The 21,425-nt window shown below is 41.7% G+C and overlaps 1 protein-coding gene across 2 annotated transcripts; it reads right to left on the reverse strand.

Moving 5' to 3' along the window:
- Positions 1-2,086: 2,086 nt before the first annotated feature.
- Positions 2,087-16,354, reverse strand: DEPDC1 (DEP domain containing 1). Of its 2 annotated transcripts, none has more exons than XM_030494090.1 (11): positions 16,254-16,354; positions 14,697-14,962; positions 13,885-14,035; positions 12,914-13,032; positions 12,348-12,478; positions 11,977-12,024; positions 7,141-8,019; positions 6,179-6,351; positions 5,142-5,318; positions 4,697-4,882; positions 2,087-2,949 (listed from the first exon to the last, which is right to left on the reverse strand). In XM_030494090.1, the coding sequence occupies exons 1-11, from the start codon at positions 16,299-16,301 to the stop codon at positions 2,809-2,811; spliced, it is 2,319 nt and encodes a 772-aa protein (XP_030349950.1). In that variant the 5' UTR covers positions 16,302-16,354; the 3' UTR covers positions 2,087-2,808. The 2 variants fall into 2 exon arrangements, with proteins under 2 accessions (XP_030349950.1, XP_030349951.1); XM_030494091.1 differs by lacking the exon at positions 7,141-8,019 and adding an exon at positions 8,474-8,614.
- Between the last annotated feature and the right edge of the window lie 5,071 nt (positions 16,355-21,425).

The following is a 21,425-nucleotide window of genomic DNA, read 5'->3' on the forward strand; positions in this document are numbered from 1 at the left end:
CAGCCCTTTAAAAGCTAAATCCTAAGAAATGTGAGCTTCTCACCTAATAAGTTGCTTAACTGGAACACATAAATAAAGCATTTACACAACACTTGACAGGTCGAGAATAACTAGAAGGAAGGTTAGGCAGGTAGGGGGTTTTCAAGAGGAGCTGACTACAGGAGTTACAGAGGAGGAGCATCTGCCGCCTGCTACATGAGGGTAGTTATCTACAGGACATCAAAGCATTGCTAATACAGGCTAAACCTGGGCTAATCTTGGTTTCTCACTTACAAAGCCTTCCTGCTTCTAAGGGAAAGAGCAAAATCATATATTGCATAGTAGGTATTGTGCCAGCCACAACCCACCTGGCAGAAAGGCAATTTCTGCAGTAACCCTCTACCCCTGCAAAGCTAACTGAAGGGTGATTTGGTACATATACAATTGTAAATGTACAATTAAGTATCAGAGTGGAAAGTTGGTTTTGCCTCATTTTTCCAAGGAAAGGAGAACCCAAGAGAGCTGAAGCATGGTATCATGGTTGCAGACTGCAGCAGTTACGTGCTAAGATGTCCCACATAAAACGACAATCCTCAACCAAGACCATCCATTGTATCACCATTCCATGAGATGCTAAAACCCCCAAACAAACCCAAACCAGGTAAAGAAATGAGTAATTGAGATTTGCTTTAATTTTAATTCTACCAGTCCATGACTAGTAAGATTAAGTTACTGTAAGAGTCTGCACGTGCAGGCACAACAACAGTTGAGTTTTTTGTCCTAGGAATGGGCAAGACAAAGCATAAGGGACATGTCAGCACTGCACAGCTCAGAGCTGTACAGGATAACTAAGAAGGTAACAGACAAATGGCTAACACAAAACATGCATATCTCTAAAACACCTGATTCTATAAAGCACAGAACTACTTAATAAAGAGAAAACCCAAATCCTAAAGTAAAAACAAAGCTGGAATTCAAACATACCTTCTTCTGCAGCCCAGTGTTTGCAATGCATCCCTTCCGTTTTCCTGCAACTAGAGCCAAAATAAGCAGATAGTTCAGACTTATGTAGAAGCAATATTACAGCTGAAATGTAACATGGACACAAATTCCTCACAACAAACCCCAATTCAGACACTGTTTCAGTGTATGGCACATTATTGATTTTCATGATGTGAGCTTAAAGAAACCTTTAACTGAAGAGCAGCATGTAAGTATTATGGAGAGAGGAGTGCACCTGAATATCAGCCTAGGGACAGGTCACAGCTTGGGCTGGGGGCCTGGCAAGTGATCAGACCCATCTGAGAAGCTCAAGGACAGCAGCACATGAGCATGAACATTCAAAACCCCAAATCACACACATCTGGCTGACAAAGTCCAGCAGAACCACCACTTACAAGAAGCAGTAGTACATTGTTCCCTACTTTGGCATAGCACAGGATATATTCAAATCACTGGATATTAACAAGAGAATTCCATTTTACATGGTGGCTTATTTTCTCCAAGGACCTTTAGCTGCCCTATTATCAAATTCATTCAGTCAGTTCAGCTGCACTTACCAACTGCTTTCCCCAGTTTATAACCCTCACCAGCACCGCTTCTGACCCTCTTGCCACATTTTCCTTGGACAAAGAAGACAAAGTGATGGGAGAGTGTGTCCGAAGTGACAGAGATCCAGGAGTGCTCCCACTCACAGGACATGTTCTATAAAACACCTACCATACACATCACTTAAAATCATTCCAGGACACAACAATTGTGTTTCCAGACTAAAAGCAGTGACAACCATAGCTCTCATGGCAGAGCTCAAGCTCCAAATTGCCCTTCCAAAATGAAAATCCTGTTGATATAAACAACATTTCAATGAATCCTTAAAGGCTCATCCATCTTTCTGCTGTACTACACCAACATTCTCTGCTCAGACTGCCTATTTTTTTTACCTGGAGCACCTCTGTCTAAACATTAATCCAGAACCTTCTTTATGAAGAGACTTTCATTTATTCTCTCCAAATTACTCAAGTAGATTTATACTCTTGCAGGGGAGCCGTGGCCACACCAGAATTAATAAGCAAACGCTCAACTGTGGAAACAAAACAGGGAAACTTAGTGTTTTCTGACTGCATTTATTGTCTCTTCATGTATCATCCATCACTTCCATTGTTTTGGGAAGAATACCAATAGATCTGAAATAAATTTTCCATGAAAATATCAGAAACATACCTAAGAGTTCTACTATAAATAAATACACAAAAGCTTATGTGGATTTTACAGATGAGATGAACAGAAGTACTTTTGGAGTCAGATAATCATTTATTTATGGTGAATTATTGCCTCCATTGGAAACAACAGAACTGACTTCTAAATTAGTCCCAACCTCAAAGAACATTGTTTTGTTTAAAGACAAATATTTTGAGAACACAAAAGAAGGCACTTATTCATAACATAGACATTAAAACCTATGATAAATGGCACAAATTCCTGAACAGACAGCAAAATGTTACAACAATACGCATCTCATCAGCTTCCCATAAGGAAACCATGTATCAGTTTTTGGTTACTAATAGCTTCATGCTTATTTTCACACTTCTTTTACTGAACATAATATATTGTAATAATTTGTAAACAGATAAATATTTCTCTCTTAGTTATTCAAAAGTTACTGCACACACACACAAAAAAGGTATTTTGGCACCTTTCAGCACAGTGTCCATGTAAACAATTCTTCCTGCTCCACACACAGCCACCACTGAATTTCTGCAGCGAGTGTCCTTTGGTACATCATTCACACATACATCCAACAAATAAATACACGGCTGAAGTATGGTTAAGTTAATATCTTAGGCTACGAAATCTGGGTTTCCTTAAGCTAAGCATCGGTTGTTTGATGGTAGGTTTGTTCTCAAGCAGCACCGCTTCATTTTCTGTAGTTGGAAATCTGTTCTGGTAGATCAGTGGGTATTCCTTCTGGAACTAGAAACACAATGGCAAAAATTAAATCAGACTCCACCAAAAACTCCCCCTGTGCAGGACTGAGCACGAATCACCTCGTGAGGATGCACATCAGCAGGAGGAGCAAGGCTATTGGCATGTAAAGTAACTCAGCTGTGACACCTGACCAAAGCCATAGCCCTTTGTGCTTACAAGTTCACAAGTGATGCACAATGAGTCAAACTTTGTCAGGCACTTCATCTTTGGTTGAAATGAGAAAAGCTTCTCATCTCATACGATCCCCAAGGATTTTGACAGGCTGAGAGATTTGCACTTATTCCACCTGGAGAAGAGAAGGCTCCTGAAGGGGAGACCTTAGAGCAGCTCCAGTGCCTAAAGGGGCTCCAGGAAACCTGGAGAGGGGCTTTGGACAAGGGCCTGTAGGGACAGGACAAGGGGAATGGCTTTAACCTGCCAGAGGGGAGACTGAGACGAGCTCTGAGGCAGAAGCTCTTCCCTGTGAGGGTGCTGAGGCGCTGGCACAGGGTGCCCAGAGAAGCTGTGGCTGCCCCGTCCCTGGCAGTGTTCAAGGCTAATGGATGGGGCCTTGGGCGACATGGTCTAGTGTGAGGTGTCCCTGCCCATGGCAGGGGGTTGGAACTGGATGATCTTAAGGTCCTTTCCAACCCAAACCATTCTAGGATTCTATGAAATAAAACTCAAAGATATCTGGCTTCAGACATGTTTTTGACATTCTGCCTGTTTCCTATGGAAGGCCTCAGGAAGGAAAGACTAACAGTAAATACATCTATACATCAGCCAAAGCTTCCTGCTGATGGATTCAACCCAGGGAAAATTACACCATTTGTAACTTTGGGTGTTGATATAAGTTGGACGTAACTGTCTAGAATGTGCCATATATTTAGCTTTCCCCAATTCCAAGTATCAAACCTGAATAACAGCTCCAAACCATTGTTATTTATCACACCAGTAGCTGTCCCAGCACAAATGGCAAGACTAAAATAGTACAGCTCTGTGAACATAAAAAAAATAAACTTCACTAACACATTGCCCTTACAGTATAAGCTGCCTCTGGACTTTAGTGGGAACTCATTAAAAAAAAAAATGTAAATATGTACTTCAGGTTTTACTATTAAAGGATTTTAGTTGATTTCCTTCCTCCCCACTTCATCTGCTTTTAGTGCTGCTGTGTATCGCTTCTTACTGCTTACTTATTCCAAGTTTTAACCAATTGTAATTAACTACTCTTCTTTACATGCAGGAAGTGTTAATGAACTTGAGGAATTCAAGTCCAGCCTTCACTTTTCCAGGATCAGAAGGTTTTCACAACACACGTGAAAGTCAGTGTTGCAGAAGCTGGGGGAGGAGCACCAAAGAAAGAAATGCGCTTGCCCTGAAAAGCTGCTTTTTCCAATTTGAGTCACAAGACTCACTCAGGAGATTCCAGGACAAGCACAATACTATTCAATTGGTCAGGAATACTTGCCAAAGGTTTTCCAAAAGAGGAAAAACCCCCTCCAGTATTAAATCCTGCCAGAACTGCCGTATTTCAGCTTTAGGATTAGGCAGTATGTTAGAAGGCCACAGAAGTGCCAAATAATCTTGAGTGACATATATGTTACAAAACTCAAAGGTAATTCCATAGAAAGGAATGTTTCAGGATTGTGAAGAGATCAACCTCTTAAAGGGTACCAGGATCTAGTGACCAAGATCCTTCCCTTGCAACAGCATTTCCCTAAGTAGATTAAATATGCACCAAGTTTCTTACCTGTTTCAACTTTTTCTTCTTGTCTTTCACAGACAAGTTCTTATCTTTGATAATGTTCTCCAAGAGCTCTGCTACTGCAGCTTGAGAGGTAGAAACCTTTTGTTCTTCAAACTCCTGAGGAGTGATTTGTTTGCAGTATGAATATGTTGGCAATATGGCACAAATTTCTTCCTTTGGGTATTTGCACTGGAAGAAGAGTTGAAGAGGGAGACTGTATAAACTCAATTATGTACTGTGTCAGTAAGAAGGTACCTAGCAAACACCCAGGCATGATAACTTACAGCAACATCTCACGTTGTTGAACACGGTAACGTAGCTAGTATCTATGACTGCACCAAGTTTAGTGCAAGTTTGCATTCAAAATAGTGATTTCATTTGGAGTTTTCCCATCCCACCTTCATAAGTAACAAACACTCTGCAATCAACAAATGAACCTGCCACCAACCTGAGCCATCTTCATGTGTTCGATGTGATCTCGCACCGCAACCTGCAGGTAAGTGGGTACTTTAAATATTTCTTGTTGGTGGTCCATTAGAAACGAAACTAATCGTGTAGAGAGCAGCTCATCGAGATCCACTTCTTCTGCACAGCACAGCACGCAGCGAGAAAAGGTCTGGATCATCTACAAGTGTTTAGCAGATGGTTAGTGCATGCAGTTGAGGGATTTGCCTTCTTTCCAGTCTACACAGTGCATTCTGCAATGCCAGCTTTTGTGGCAATCTCTTGTGTGCACTGCTGGTCAAGAGAGGAGGAAAACTGATGAGAATGTTTTCCTCATCTGAAATAAAGTAACTTCTTATAACATTAGACTTGCCCTTTTTTTTGAACAGTAATTTCAATTAATGCATATTTTAAAGAGGTAATAATAGAAGTCTTACCCTGTAGGAAAGTGTACATCTTCACTCAGCCCTCTCAGGACAAGTGACATAAAAAACCCTGCAGAACCAGCCTAACCAACATCTAATGTACACCAAGGTCCTGTTTTAAATAGCTTTAAACACTTCTTTTCACAGCTTTTGACAAAAACTCTTTAGTTGTTGCAATGAAAGCTTAAATTCAGACCTTGAACTTAGTCTTTAAACTCACTAGGCAGAAAATTGACTTCTTTGGAACTGTTTTTGTCCTAGCTTCACATATACAAATTTTAGCCTAAGACTTTCTACAGACACTTTGCCAACACCTTCTAAGTCGAATGGCAGCTGGGTGAGAAATCAGACTAAATCACTTGCATTTCTTTAAGAAATTATGTCCCTTCTCCTCCCGAAGCAAACAAAACCAACACAGATATTTGAAATATATTAGGATGCGGACAAGAAAGTGCTTGTTTCAAGCCAGATTTTGCTAAACATTCTGGAGATGAAAAGCCTATTTAATTTAACTGCACTATTTAATTGCAATGAGACAAGAACATCAAGTACAAAACATTGCCAGTATTCTCAGCAGTACCCTTAAACCAACAGATACACTGCACTGATCTCTTACCAGAGAGCGTGTGCCCATGGCATCATGCAGTCGCGGCATATCCACGTTCTCACTCATCCGAGAGATCATGCGCATCAGGAGCTGAATCTTCCTACGGTTTGGTGGTGGAAGCAACAAACAGCATATCTGCAGTGCTTCAACAGCAATTCTTTCTAAATGAGGCTGAAGAAGATCTAAAAGTTAATTGCACAGACAGATCTCATTAAGATTTGAGCCAACTTTCAGGATATTTTAATTTCAGTACAAGAAATTTCTTTTTCTGTGATCACAGAATCCCAGCGTGGTTTGTGTTGGCAGAGACCTTAAAGCTCATCCAGTTCTAACCCCTGCCACAGGCAGGGACACCTTCCACTAGAGCAGGTTGCTCCAAGCCCCTGTGTCCAACCTGGCCTTGAACACTGCCAGGGATGGGGCAGCCACAGCTTCTCTGGGCATCCTGTGCCAGTGTCATTATCCAATGATGACAGTCTATGTTTCATAGAAATCAGCTGTAACATACTACATAGTTCTGTGGCCTTTTTGTGCGCGGTCATCTTCAACTTGCTTCATCACGATAAACTACTGATACAATGACACTAATGTTACTCCCAGAAGTATTTCTAGAAACTGTGTTTCAAAGGCCAGAAAAAGACATCTCCTCCACCAGGCAGGTCTGTGCAAGTTCCCTGCCTCACTCTTAGTGTCCAGGTCAGAATTACTTACCACTTACCTCAACAGGAATGTGAATTACTGACACATCAAGTTTCGGACTCCAAAGATACTACCCGCTACTATTTGTTAGAGAGGTACAAAGGGCTACCTTTAAATGGTGCAGTTTAGCAACCAGATGCTTTTAAAAACCCACAGATCATGTTATACACATATCAAAAAATACCCTTGCATCAGTGCCAAAGATTAAGGAAGCAGAGATTAGTTTGCCAACACAATAAGCCAATACAACATGCCTTAGAAAGCCATCTTACTTTGCGTGCCAGTCAACATATAAGAAGAGTGAGTGAAAGAGCATTCTGAGAGTTCTGTGGTACTTTTGCAGAGCCTCTTTTTGATGGTGGTATCAGAAACCTCAGTCCTGATGTCCGCTGAAGTAGCCACACCACAGCTATTTGGTTTTCCTTGCCCACAAAGTTGAGAACTTGGCTTTACTGTGATTTCAGCAACTGGCATATTAATACTAGCACAACTTTTGGAGTTCCTCTTGCCAAGTAAACTCAGAGACCCGTGTATTTGCTTCAATCCATGATCTTCAATAAATAGCTCTTTATCCTGAAGAGCTGAGGCAGACACTCTTTTGATACCATGGGTTTGGTCTTGACCTGTGTTATCAAAACCAAGCTCAAACACAGAATTAGCTTTATGCCCATAGGGCAGCGATCGTTTTCCATTTCTTGTGCCCAGGATGGTGTTCACATCACTTTGCCTGAGGGAATCAGATCCTCCTTTATTACATACACTTGAAGGAGCATCTCCAATTCTTTCCAAAGAGTAACACCTTGTCCTAAATGTCTGAGGTGGAACTTGTTCATTCCTGAATCCTGAAAGATTTTGACAGCTTCCTCCTGTTAGATTGGCAGAACTATCTTGTTTATGTGTCTGTTTATGCTGCCACAGTTTCTTTGCACATTGTTTTGGTACAGTTAGCTCTCCTGAAGAACACTTCATGGAAACTTCACATTCTTTCTGGTTTTTGTCAGGCTCTTTGCGAAGCAGGCTTAGGAGAAGACACTCAGTTGATTTGAAAGAGTTCAAGTGAAGAGCTTTTGAAGGTTGCGAGTCACATTTCTCATCTTGGACAGAATGTTTTCCACTGCATATATCTGGAATTGTGATGTAGCCACACATAACTATCAGAAAATGAAATATAAGTTAAGATGCAAGTGGTATGAAAAATGAACAAGTTCAGAAAGAAAGATGCTAACTGAGCAGAAGACAACAAATATAAGACACTAATTTATGGTTGACTCTGTTAGTAAAACCTAAGAAGAAATTAGCTCAGTCCAAAAGTGATGTAACAATGACCATGCAAGAAGAAAGTTAACACACTGCAATCGTGAGGGACAGACAGAACGAGCACGTATTTTTAGATTATGGTTATTGCATATTTAGAATGTTAGCTCAGACAGCAATTTACACAGGGAATTATGAGACAGAACTGTATGTCCATTAATACTGTAATACAGAATGACAGCATTGATGATCTTCCTCAGATTCAAGCTGCCAAACTTTGAAGTACAGATTTGTTCCCCAGTTGATATCAAACTTACAGCTTGCACTGATTACTTCTCAATTCATACATACCTAAAATATTAACGAAAAGTTCATAGTATTCAAAAGTAAGCAATGGCTCAGGGAGATTGAGAAAGTAATCAGCAACCGTTCGGAACACATCGCGCTCAAACCCACTGTAAGTTGCTTGGCTCATGTCATTATTTCTAGGCCCTAAAAAGAGGTGAAGAAAGAAAATTCACACACAAATTTTCACAATTTCATTATAAAAATTAGTTTTTTAAAAAATAAATACAGGTTTATTCTTGTAGGAAGGACTGTTTCACAAGGAAAGAATCATGTCAGCAACATGTAAATATTTTTAGTTCAGCACTCTATCATTTTTAAGTGAAAATAGTGTAAAAGATTCTACGTAGCCACTGAAGAGTTGCGCTCAGTTTCAACCAGCTGTTCCACACCAAGAAAATAAATGAAAACTTATTTATACTCTTTATAGGCTCCTCAGCAAAATAATAATGAACTCTCAGTATTTTTCTTCATTTCCAAACTACAGTAATCCCAGTTCTCCCACAGGGAGCTCTAGCTTCTAGATCAAGAAGAAACTCATGCTATAGCTAACTTTGAAGAATGCACAAGCTGAGAACCAGCTGATATATACACATTGCTTTATGCACAGGCCAGAGTCATAGTCACAGAACAGTTCGGGTCAGAAGACACCTTAAAGCTCATCCAGTTCCAACCCCCTGCCACGGGCAGGGACACCTTCCACTAGAGCAGGTTGCTCCAAGCCCCTATGTCCAACCTGGCCTTGAACACTGCCAAAGAAGACACTGACAGCACTTTCCCTTTGCAGGGAGCTCCGTTTATCAGCTCATCTGCTGAAAAGGTCCACCAAGAGACTTTTGTTCATCACTAAGCCCATGGTAAATCACAGCTACACACAACTGAGTTTATTCAGACATGGACAGATGAGCAATCCGGTAACTTAAGAGACCTGGTTGCTAAACCTTGCCTGTGTGGCTACAGACAGCAAAGGAACAAACAAAAGTGTTTCTGGTAGGAATAAAATTTGACACGGCATAAAACTGTTAACCCTGATGTTATCATACTCCACTGAGCTCCTACAAATAAAGTCAGCTACCTTACAAAGCCAATTCTAATGAATTAGGAGATGGCTGTTTAAGTTACCCATGGAACCAGGGAAGATTCAACTTTTGATACAATCAATCTTTATAATCATAATCACATTACTATACACTAAAAATGTAGTATTCCCCCTACAGTATAAACACTTCCAGTTTTCACTCTGCAAAGTAACTATTGCCTTAAATCATTTGGTTACAGTATAGCTGGCAGCTGCAGAGATAAAGTCTCCACTTGAACTAATTCACTCAAATTAGAAATTGAGAATTCAAAAGCCCAGGAAGCTTGCTTGCTGTTTCCAACCCACAAAGACCTATTTATTAGTTCTAAGTACAGGACTGATGTGGAGATTAAGGTATTGAAAAGCTCAGAGACCAGCGCTCAGCTGTATTTTCCACTCTGATTTAAATCCACTCACCAAGCTCTTCCCTGTCCTGCTTTTCCTACTAGTGCTCTTCATGTAAGAGGCTCTATTTTTTGGGGAATGCAGTTGAAGAAAAGGGAGATGTTGAATAAGAACCAAAAGGGTCATTTTCACAAGAGTGTATGCGGCAAACTGAACTTGTGAAGACACACTAACCCTGCATGGACCCCACTACAGTTCCACTAAGCTGCCAGATTCACACACAGATGTAAGACCCATGCCATCTAACCATGGTATAGCTTTGCAGGGAGCTAATGAAGGAGACTGCCAGGAAAAGGGGCAAGAGCTAAACAACAGAGCAAGCACACAGATAAAAAGCTCATAATCTCTGACTTCATTTGAGAGGCACTCATCTAACTGTTAGACATGTAAAGAGGCAGTTTTGGGGGGAAAAAAGGAAAGAAAAAAAAGTCACTCTAATTGTCCTCTCTTCTCCAGAATCTTTTCAGAATCTGCTTCACAGGGATGCAAAGCTTACAGAATGGTGATCTGTAGGTGTTTGTAACAATTTCAAACACATCTGACAAAAGAAGCCTCAAAGACCATTAGATTCTTTGAAGTTTCATAAAAATCAATGGTACTGTAAAGGAGAAAGACTGTTAGCACCACACAGGTCTGCTGCAGCACTTGCTAAAAAACAAACGCACTCCTTTAGCAAGAGAATCCACATCAGACTGAGCCATCAGAAACTAAACTTCATCAGGTTCTCTATGAAAGTATTTTTCCCTCCTCAATGAGTGAAAACCTGTGTTAATTGTATTACTCCACAGTAAATACTTTCCCAGTAGTTCCAAGGCAGCTGCTCAAGTACACATACGCTGATGCCTTTGGTAACTGATTCTTCTTTTCTGAAGTTTAAGATTTAACATCGTGCCTTTCTACATTTTACTTTTAAGCAAATACACAAAGAAAACAAACCAGCAGCACCAAGTTTCTCTAAGTTGCAACCACTTCCAGTTTTGCTGCTTGGTATTTCATACATTAATACCAAAACAAGGGATAAGTGACCCTTGGTATGCAGACAATGGAAGTTCAGTTGTCACAAAACATGTTTCACAGCTAAAATGTCTGACTTGAAAAATCCACGTCATCTACTAGGCAGTAATTCGTAAGACACTGAGGACCTTAATTTTCCACAGCTGAACTGTAACTTTAAAAGGTGTTTGACAGGGTTTTAAGCATAAGTATTTGGAGAAAAAGATGGGGAGGTAGATAAGGAGGTACCAGAGGAGCTAGAGTCCAAGTCCAGGATCCAGGAAAAGTGAGCAGAACTCTTTCTTCTCGCTGTCACGTCAAATTTAGCAGACTAAAAAGCTAGTGATAGGAGCATTTTATCTCAAACCCTTTGCAAAAGTTTGTTTGCTTTCTTCTAAGACAAATAGAAACTGATTTTCTGTGAATTGGCTTCCTCAGTCTAATATGAAACGTAAGAACTGTTTTAGTGCAGCTCAAAGGCTGTAACTAGAAAAAGAAAGTCCCTTTTACCCCTGAAAAACTGCATTAGAAGAAACTACACACAGGTTTTGCCCAACCACTAGTTTTCTCCCTGCCTGACTCTTTGTTAATAGGAATTATTTTTGTTACAAACACTGCTTAGCTTTTCCATAGCCTTGGATAGGATGCTTCCACTGAAAGCTTACAGAGGCAATTAATTCTACTGCAAGTTTCTTGGATTAAGGAACACTGAAGCCCCTCTTCTTCCACTGATTTGTAGTCAGTTCACCCTGCTAAAAGTCATATGCAGATGATGCAGCCTAAAAGCAGGATTAGTAGCTAGACTAAAGGACTGATACCTCGATTACCTGAAATGTAACATCTTCAACGTGTTAACTCCTTTAGGTTACATTTCTGTGCAACGATTTGCTATGGATTGCTGTCATTGCTTCTCAGCATATCAAAGCACTTAGATTACGTGAATTTCCAAATGAAACATCACGATCGATCTTAACTTGCAAGTATATTTCACTTTCAACTCTCAAAAGAGGTTAAGAGGTATTTAGTAACTTACAGTATGCGAGGCACTTCATAGCTGACAACACCCAGTGGGGGAGGTCTTCTGAAATAAGCACACATACACATTATTTATACACAACCTCAAAGACTTAATAAGGAATACAAATAATGGCACACATGTATTAATACCCCAAATACAAGAGATCAAATTTGGAACTAATTTTAAGTATTGCTACACATATGATTTAAAAGTGAATGCAATAAACCTGCAAAACCTTCTAGACTAATATACCTAACTGTACTGTAGTTGGGGGAAAAAAGTGTAAGAGACAGACTATGAAACATATTACTTTAATTATTATTTATTGTTTGTTGTAATGAGGCCATATGGAATCTTTAACCAAAACCAGGGAAAAGAAATTGTACCTGATTTGTTCTGCAGAATCACAACACCATGTTTGCTCGTGTTAGTCATGTTGTATATGACATACTCAGGAATGATCTGTGCTGGCTGAAGAACTTCTTCCAAAGATGGGAGGCCTAAAATGGTTTGCAAACTGTGGGCAATAAGAGAGCAGATGTTGTCTAAAAGGTTTACAAGTAATGAATGAAAACAAGTTCTTCTCATGTCTACTCAAACAACAGTTCCTTCACAGGCTAGTTTGCCATTTAATACATTCTCACTTCTAGAAGTACAACTTGAGGACACACTTTTCCCTAGGACAAACACCAAGAAATGACCAGGAAAGAGCCTCTATGGTTCATACAACATATTTTAACACCAGAATTATAAGATTCCGATTAATTTCTTAAAAGCAACAATCCAATGTTAATAAATACATTAGAAAGCATCTGTAAACAATAGTAAAAAAATTCAAGTTAAAACATAGTTTTAAAGATTCAAGAAAAGTTTGCAAGCCAAAAGCTTGATCAGGCCATTACACACACAAAGCATATACCCAAGAAGCTGCTTTTTATAATGTGTTACTCACTGTATTAGAATGATATTTCTCCAAGTTTCTTTCACATATTCCTGGCTTATTTCCTTCCTATGCAGCGTGTCTTCCTCGTTTTCTTCTATTCTATCAGGCTTTGTTTTTTCTAAATTTTCCTGAAAATGAGTAGTTTGTGCCATAAGATAAAGAAGCCTCTTAAGATAATTCAAGATTAAGTAAAAATTAGTCTCAGAAGTATAGGGCATTGTACATAACATGGAAATCCTTCAACCTTACCAGTCCCTGCACTGCAATGTAAGCATGCCCAACTGAAAACCAGAAGAGGACACCACGAAGAAAGACCTGATCAACTCAGGAGTCAGCAACTTAAAAGGTAGCAGGGATAATACTGCACTGAAGGAAACAAAACCAACCAAACAATCCAAAAGAAAACAAAACCCTCCCATACTGATGACCCAAAACTCTTATAATCTCAGATCATAAAATAAGCCCTATACTTCAATAGGGGTGTTTGTGGGTGTGAAATGACCTTTCTAAGTAACATGGCTGCATTAATTACAATCTACCCCCCACGCCTCTTCCCAAAAAAACCCTGCCAATAAGTTTAGAACAACTCCATATAGTTTTAAGAGTGTCAATTGCATAAACCCTTTCACTTGCTGCCAGCATCTCAAAAATGCCACGTTACAGTCACAGCTATGATTTTACAAGTATGTACTTTGTTTGAATATTTACAGGTTATTTAATAAAACCTCTTTTTGCACATTGAAGAGAAACAGCATACATCACCAAGACACTTCATTATAAAATATAGCTGTATCTTTCTGTCATGGTTATATATAAATGTTCTATTACACTGTCTAAAAGAACCTACCAATTTATTTCTTCAGCTAGAAGATGACACAATGGAACAGTGTCACTAAGAGGTGATTTCTTCCAGTTTTATTTGTTAAAGAACAAAAGAAATACATGGCAACTATAAACATGTAAGAAACAGAAGTTATTACCAGAGACTGTAGTAACTCATGCCTTTTAAAAGCTCTCCTGGATAAATGTGGCAGTTTAAAAAGTCTTTCTTTGTCTCTAGAGAAGTTTTCCAAGTTCTCTTTTTGTGAGCATGGACTTGGTAGAGGTTTAACTGGAGATGTTGCAGGAAATCTGTAATGAATAGAAAAGATGTTAAACACATTTAGACTAGATTAGAAACATAAGAAATTGTTTAAGCAAAGCCATACCCTGATTCCATACTAGGGTGATTCCATAAGATTCCAAAGAGATCCAGGAAATGAACAGTGTTCTTTAGAACACTGTTTAAAATTATATTATAAATTAGCTTTGGGCCACTTTTGTTGATTCCAAAGTCAAGCTGAAGATACTCAGATATTTGCGCTGAGACCAGAATTTGAGAAGTGAGGATCATTGATACCTTTAACTTCAGAACTTAGGATAGGCTGAGTTCAAGGCTGTTTCCCACTTGGCTTTCTATAAAATGTACAAGAGGAATAAATAAAGGACTGGTAGCACAGCATGGAGCTAATACAGTGAGTTCTCTTTGGCTCCCCTCCAAAGCACTTGAGCGCAGCGTGCATGCCTGCCAGTGAAAAACCTGACTAGACAAAGGCAAGGAAACAGCCCTCAGCACATAGGATGTATGGTTTATAGTGCAAATCAGAGTAAAATAAACAGTGAGTGGAGCAAAATGGTGCTAGTGATAAATGTATGGCTGAACTGCTCAACCAAAAGCCAGACATTTTTGTGAATGTGAACATAACTATTTTGAAATAAAATTCTCAACCTGAAGAGCTCTGTATTCCAGTACCTGTATAGTGCACTGTTGTCTTCTAAGCTTTCAGATCCCCATCTCCCTTTAATATCTTCAATTACGTGATTCTTGAGAAACTTTCTTAATAACTGAATAGTCTGCTGCCTAGTAACTTCAGGACCAAAGTTACTGTTATTCCTTAGCACTTCATGGAGCCAGTCTACAGCTTCTGATGCAGTGAAACAGCTTCCATGTCTCTTGAAATGCTGCCTGTGTTTCCTTAGTGGCATGCCTGCTCGGAAATACTTTGTAATTTCATTCCACTGCATGAGAAACAAACAAGGAAAGAATGCAAGATCAAAGCCTGAAATTGATCATTGTAAGTATCAACTAATACAGTATTACATTAATAAGCATATAAATGAAACCACAACCTTAATACTAAGAAATATTGATAGTTATACTAAGCAATCATAGAATGACTTGGGTTGGAAGGGACCATAAAGCTCCTCCAGTTCCAACCCCTGCCATGGGCAGGGACACCTTCCACTAGAGCAGGTTGCTCCAAGCCCCTGTGTCCAACCTGGCCTTGAACACTGCCAGGGATGGGGCAGCCACAGCTTCTCTGGGAAAAGTCTGTGCCAGCGCCTCAGCACCCTCACAGGGAAGAGCTTCTGCCTCAGAGCTCATCTCAGTCTCCCCTCTGGCAGGTTAAAGCCATTCCCCTTGGCCTGTCCCTACAGGCCCTTGTCCAAAGCCCCTCTCCAGGTTTCCTGGAGCCCCTTTAGGCACTGGAGCTGCTCTAAGGTCTCCCCTTCAGGAGCCTTCTCTTCTCCAGGCTGCCCCAGCCCAGCTCTCTCAGCCTGGCTCCAGAGCAGAGCTGCTCCAGCCCTCGCAGCAGCTCCGGGGCCTCCTCTGGCCTTGCTCCAGCAGCTCCACGTCCCTCTTGTGCTGTTGCCCCAGAGCTGGATCAGGACTGCAGGGGGGGTCTCCCTAGAGCGCAGCAGAGGGGCAGAATCCCCTCCCTTGACCTACCTAATGTAGCAGTATCACTACAGAAACGTTAAAGTTCAGACTAAAAAATACATAAACATTTCATTTAGGTTTTTATCTCGTTCTTCTCTGAGAATAAGGTTAGTTTCACAAACACACCGAGTTTTATTGACTGCGTCTGCTCATTGCCCATCATTTACATCAGCTCGGGTTCCTGAGGCGCTGTCAAACCACCGCAGCCGTCAGGCGGGGGGTGAACCCAGCTGCCAGGGCACAGAAAGTCCAGTTTTAAACTCCTCTCCCTTTCCTCGCACAAAATTAGATGCCACACTGCAATCAGCAGGCTCCTTCCTAAGCTGTCACCCAGTTTCAGTAAGCAAGGCTCTGCCACAGCCCTCTCTGCCGCAGGGCCCGCAGCCGGGCTCCCCCCGCAGCCGGCTCCCCACAGCAGACACCGCGCCCACGCGGTGCTCCGGGCGCGCCGGAACCCCCCTGCCCGCGGGGGTCCGGAGCGGCTAACATTAATTTGTGCTTTACCCGTGAGGGAGAGCCCCGGCACCACGGCAGCCGCCCACCTCCCGCCCCGAGCACCACCGGGCTGCCCCGGCGCGCCGTCCTCACCAGCTTGGTGGCGCGGTAGGGCGCCGGGGCCGCGGGCCGGGTCTCCATGGCGGTCAGCACTGCCCCTCCGGCCCCGCGGCGGGCGGGCCCCGCTCCCGCCCTGCCCCTCCCGCCGCCCGTCAGCCCAACGGCCGCCGCCGCCCCGCGGTTTGAATTGGCTGGCCGGGAGCGGATTGGGTGAGGAGGCGGGCACGTGACGCAGGCGCTGGCCGCCTGAGGGGAAGAACGGGGCGGACCTGCTATATCGCGATAGCGTTTGAGCGCCCGACAGCGATACAAACGTTTCCTAGGCCGCCGCAAAGCTACTGAAGCATTCCTCGGGTCTTTACAGACGGGCGCGTTAATGAACTGCTTTCTTCCTGTGTTACCTGCTTGGCCCTGCCCTCGGGTGGTGGCCATGCCCTCAGCCGGGATACCTTCCCTGCGGGCGCAGAGTGGTAGAAGCCACATGCAAGCACGTAGAGCCACCACAGGTCAGTCCTCAGAAACTCACTGTATATTTGTTGACGCAAAAAACCGAACTGGTGTTACATGACTTGGTTTTCACAGGCAATGCTTCAAGAAGGAAGTGCGGCTTGCACAGTTTTTAGGTCATAGAATCCCAGCCTGGTTTGTGTTGGAAGGGAGCTTAAAGCTCATCCAGTTCCAACCCCTGCCACGGGCAGGGACACCTTCCACTAGAGCAGGTTGCTCCAAGCCCCTGTGTCCAACCTGGCCTTGAACACTGCCAGGGATGGGGCAGCCACAGCTTCTCTGTTCCATAGCTTACACACACCTGCCTGAACACATGGTAACTGCTTCCAGAAGAGAGCACAGTCTTTCAACTAGCCTGTCTCATCCTGTGTATTTCTTATAGATACAGGTATACTAGAGGTCACCCCCCAAAAAAACCCCTAACAACCCAACAAAAAACAACCCCAAACAACCTCACAAACACTGCAATACCACAGCTCCCATGTTTCTCCTTTTAGTGCTCTCTTTCTCAGGGCCTGTAGACTTGGGAGCTATCAATACCCCATGAGGGTTTTAGCTCCTTTTGATACAGCTATCCATCGCTTGAACATTTTAGGCTCCTCACTTAAACTTCCTTTATAGCCAGCAAAGACACACAAATACCTCAGACTCCTTTATAAGAAGAGATAAAAACACTGCTGCTGTGAGAAAACACACCAACATAACAAATGGATTTAGGCAGTAAGACCCAAAGGTGTAGCCTAATAAAAAGAAGAGAAATAAAAATCCAAAGCACCAAAAGACACAGCCACCTTACTTGTACCTCCCAGCATAACCAGGCCTAGAGAAGTACTGAAAAAACCCCTTTCTCATCTACAGACTCTACTAAGAGAGGAGTGGTTCTTCTTTTACGTGCTTAAGAAAGTAATTGCAGGAGCCAACCAAAGCTGGCTCTGAGTAACTGCTATCAGATCTGTGAGCTGTAGCACCTGCTGGTAAGCCAGGAGTTTTTGACTTAGGAGTCAGTAGAGTAAACAAGTCAAAATTCAGTGAAACTGTGTTACTTCGCTTACGTTTTGCATCTGATTAGAAGAAGAAAGATGTGTATTCTCTCCCTAGTTTCAAAAACCTTAGAGCTGCTCTTCATCACTTATGTATTTCAATAACTCACCTCCCGTTTTCCTTTCTAACAAAACTGCCTGGTGAGCGGTTGCCAAGTCCGAAAGTGGTATTGATTTTCTCAATGACCCAGGCTCTAAACCTGCTTAAGAGCATAAATCAATTTACTGATTATCTTAGGGAAATCTCCACCAGTAAAACCTGCAGAAAGTGATGACTCCAATGGTTTTGCTGTGGATCACTTCCTGTGCTCCTTCTCTCAGGTTATGCAATGCTGGGTGTATTTGCATTCAACCTACTGCCTGGAGATGATCTAATACATTTTGAAAAACTTCATGTCTTAGATCAAGTCAAGAGATTTTAGGGACATTTCTGTCAATACAATACACTAGAAGTGACATTTGGAGTAGTCTGGGAAGTATTGCAGTCCATCTTCTTCACAGTAGTGTAAGCAGTGTTACACTGTTGTAGCCTAGAGTGCTTTAATTCATTTCCCAGGGGACAAAACTAGTTTGTTCTGCTTTTACAATTCAATTCCAAGTCTACTTTTGCTTGTAGGTTTCCCTACTTAAAGAAAAATTACTACACAGAGGCAGGTGTTCTGTGCTGTTATCACTGCACAGTCGTGAATAGATGCAATCAACTGGAAATACAAGAAGTCTTTTAAAGTGATTGGAGAGTACCTTCAGGTCACTAAAAATATTCTTAGAGCCAGTTTTATGGCTTTACAATGAGATTTCCTTATCTTTCAGTGCTTTTCTCTCCTTTATTCTCATTAGAGAACACCAACTACCTGTACAAATACCAGCCCATCTTAGCTATAGGAGGGCACTGGTGTAACCCTTCACATCCAGGGTTCTGCAAAACATGTGAAGGCAAGTCATGGGAAAAGTAAAGGTTTTTTTCCTGCTTTCCCATTTATAATTGTTTGATATTGGTGTCTACTACTAATGACAGTAGAAGGTAAAATAAATAGAGATTGAGTTCATTTAAAACACAAGGTTATGGCTGTCCCTCTGCATTGTTTTTCACTGTGTGTTACTATACAGAAGAGGAGGGATGTGCTGCGTATGCTGTAGGTCTCTGTTTAACCGGTTTTAGATACAGGAATAAAACTAATTAGAAGGGCTTAGTGATCTCCTGATGGTTAGTGCTGCTGAATTAACATTCTTGCCCTTATGTTTCAATAGAAAGTGATTTTAAAACGTAAGGGAACAGATTATGGAGACTGGCTGTGATAACAGGAGCTTTCTGTATTTGCCATTAAGGAACACAAACACATTTACAACATATGTTTACATACACATCCCAGTCAGCAGGAAAGCCAAGAGCATGGCCCAGCACAGTGTCTGTGAGTGCTGTGAAGATACCAGAACATGCTTTGTTAATGTGCTGCTCCTCTTCTTTCATGCATGTCTCTTTAAATTTTGCTGTAAGGGGGATGGCTTCTACACTTACAGTAGGTGAAACAACTTGCCAGGTATTTAGTAAAACAAACAAGAAGCATCTTTAACACAAAGTCCTCACTGTGTCATTGAGGTAACAAGATAAGAACTCAGCTGTTTACATTTCTGGATGAAGCATTTAAGCATTGTTTTGCCCCCAAGAACATGATGCATCATTCTTTGAGGATATTAAACAATGAGGGCTGGAATTTTTTTAAATGTGTAGTAACAGACTGTAAGAGCAACATATTATAGACAAAGAATCTAATCCAGGCAGGATGTGCCTGGGGGGAAATCCACATTGAAGACAAACTGCAGCAATTACCATCATTTCATTACAATATTTTTTTCCTTAGAAAAGCAACTCAGTGGAATTTACCAGCTTTCAGATAACAACACTTTAGCTGATCTGCTGCTTTCTGGGGATGGAATGTCTGTGCTTTTATAGTGACAGTGCAGGCTCTTTTTGGAAGGATTGGTGTGGGAATAAGAATAGAGGAGAATGCCTGTGAAGCTTATCGTAGAATCCCAGAGTGGTTTTGGTTGTAATGGAGCTTAAAGCTCATCCAGCTCCAACCCCTGCCACGGGCAGGGACACCTTCCACTAGAGCAGGTTGCTCCAAGCCCCTGTGTCCAACCTGGCCTTGAACACTGCCAGGGATGGGGCAGCCACAGCTTCTCTGGGAAAAGTCTGTGCCAGCGCCTCAGCACCCTCACAGGGAAGAGCTTCTGTCTCAGAGCTCATCTCAATCTCCCCTCTGGCAGGTTAAAGCCATTCCCCTTGTCCTGTCCCTACAGGCCCATTTCCAAGGCCTCTCTCCAGGTTTCCTGGAGCCCCTTGAGGTATTGGAAAGAAATGATAGATTTTACTTTGTCATGAAAATGTGTGTGTGAGAATTTGAGAGAAAAGAAGAATGTCAGTTTGGAACCATATCTTTTTCTACTCCTTCTGCACTTCACCCCATGTCAAATCAGTCACTTGTACAAAAAGCCACTTAGAGGGGAGGCTTGAGTGTAGAAAAAAGGAACCAAATAAGTAGGGTAAATCCTGCTACTGCTGAGCCTTGAATGATTACTGGAGATCCCCTGCTCTACCCCTCAGTAACTCAGGATCCTCAAGCATTTTCCTCTCCTGCAAATGCTGAGGAATTCAACGTGCCATGATCCTCTAAACTCAAGCAACCTGAACACCATGTTCTTCTCTTTTCTCTGAACGAGGATGGTATCAGCAGCCTGTTCAACTTACACCTCATGGATACAGAGAAATACCCTGCACCTCCTTCTCACTCAAGTTTCACATCATCCAATGCACTGACCTAGCCCCCTACCTCTTCCCTTCCTAATGAAGTAATAAGAGATTCATGAGCTGCTCAGGATTCTGCCCTTCATCCTCATCCTCATCCTCATGTTGGATCCCACCTGAGGAGAGGTGGGGTCACTCCCCAGCAGTGTGCTGGTTAACAGAAGCAGAGCACAGTCTATAAAGCATGTGTCTGCCCACAGCTCTGCTTGGAGGATTTCTTCCCAGAGCTCTCCTATTAGTCTGCCTGATAGCAAACCCTGAGACTACAAGCTGTTGTGACACCAGGTAGGAAAATGTTGCTCGATTCCATCATTGGTCTTAGTGCTGTTTCTCCAGTACAAGGTTCTAAGTAGCTCTTCTGCATTGGCTTGTGGAAATGTGCTGATGTTTTGTAGAAATTATGACAAAAACATTAAAGTCTTTTAATAATAATAATATGGCTTTTAAGATACACAATCCCTTAGCCTTGTAGCAGTTGAATTTATGTTTGTATTATTACTTCAGGAATGTAAATAGCTCTTGGAATGTAAATAACTCTTTGGGCTGAATAAAAATATTTAGAAGGCATGTTTGGAACAATGTTAATGTAGAAATAGCCATTTAACAGTTATCTATTTATTGTTATTAATTGCTCTAAAGGAAAAAATCTGAAGTGGATGAGAGGATTGCATATAACAGTGTAAGCAGCTATAGCAGGAGTAGTTGTAAAATGAGCATGATGCTACAATAGGGTGATGTGCACGAAGAGCCTCTTTGCAAGAGAATCCAAGTACGTGCAAACAATTAGAATGTATGTGAAGCTGTATGATCTTTGAATTCTAACACTGAGCTTGGAGCTCAGCTGATGAGGGT

This window comes from Strigops habroptila, chromosome 8 (assembly GCF_004027225.2).
Source record: "Strigops habroptila isolate Jane chromosome 8, bStrHab1.2.pri, whole genome shotgun sequence".
NCBI lineage: Eukaryota > Metazoa > Chordata > Aves > Psittaciformes > Psittacidae > Strigops > Strigops habroptila.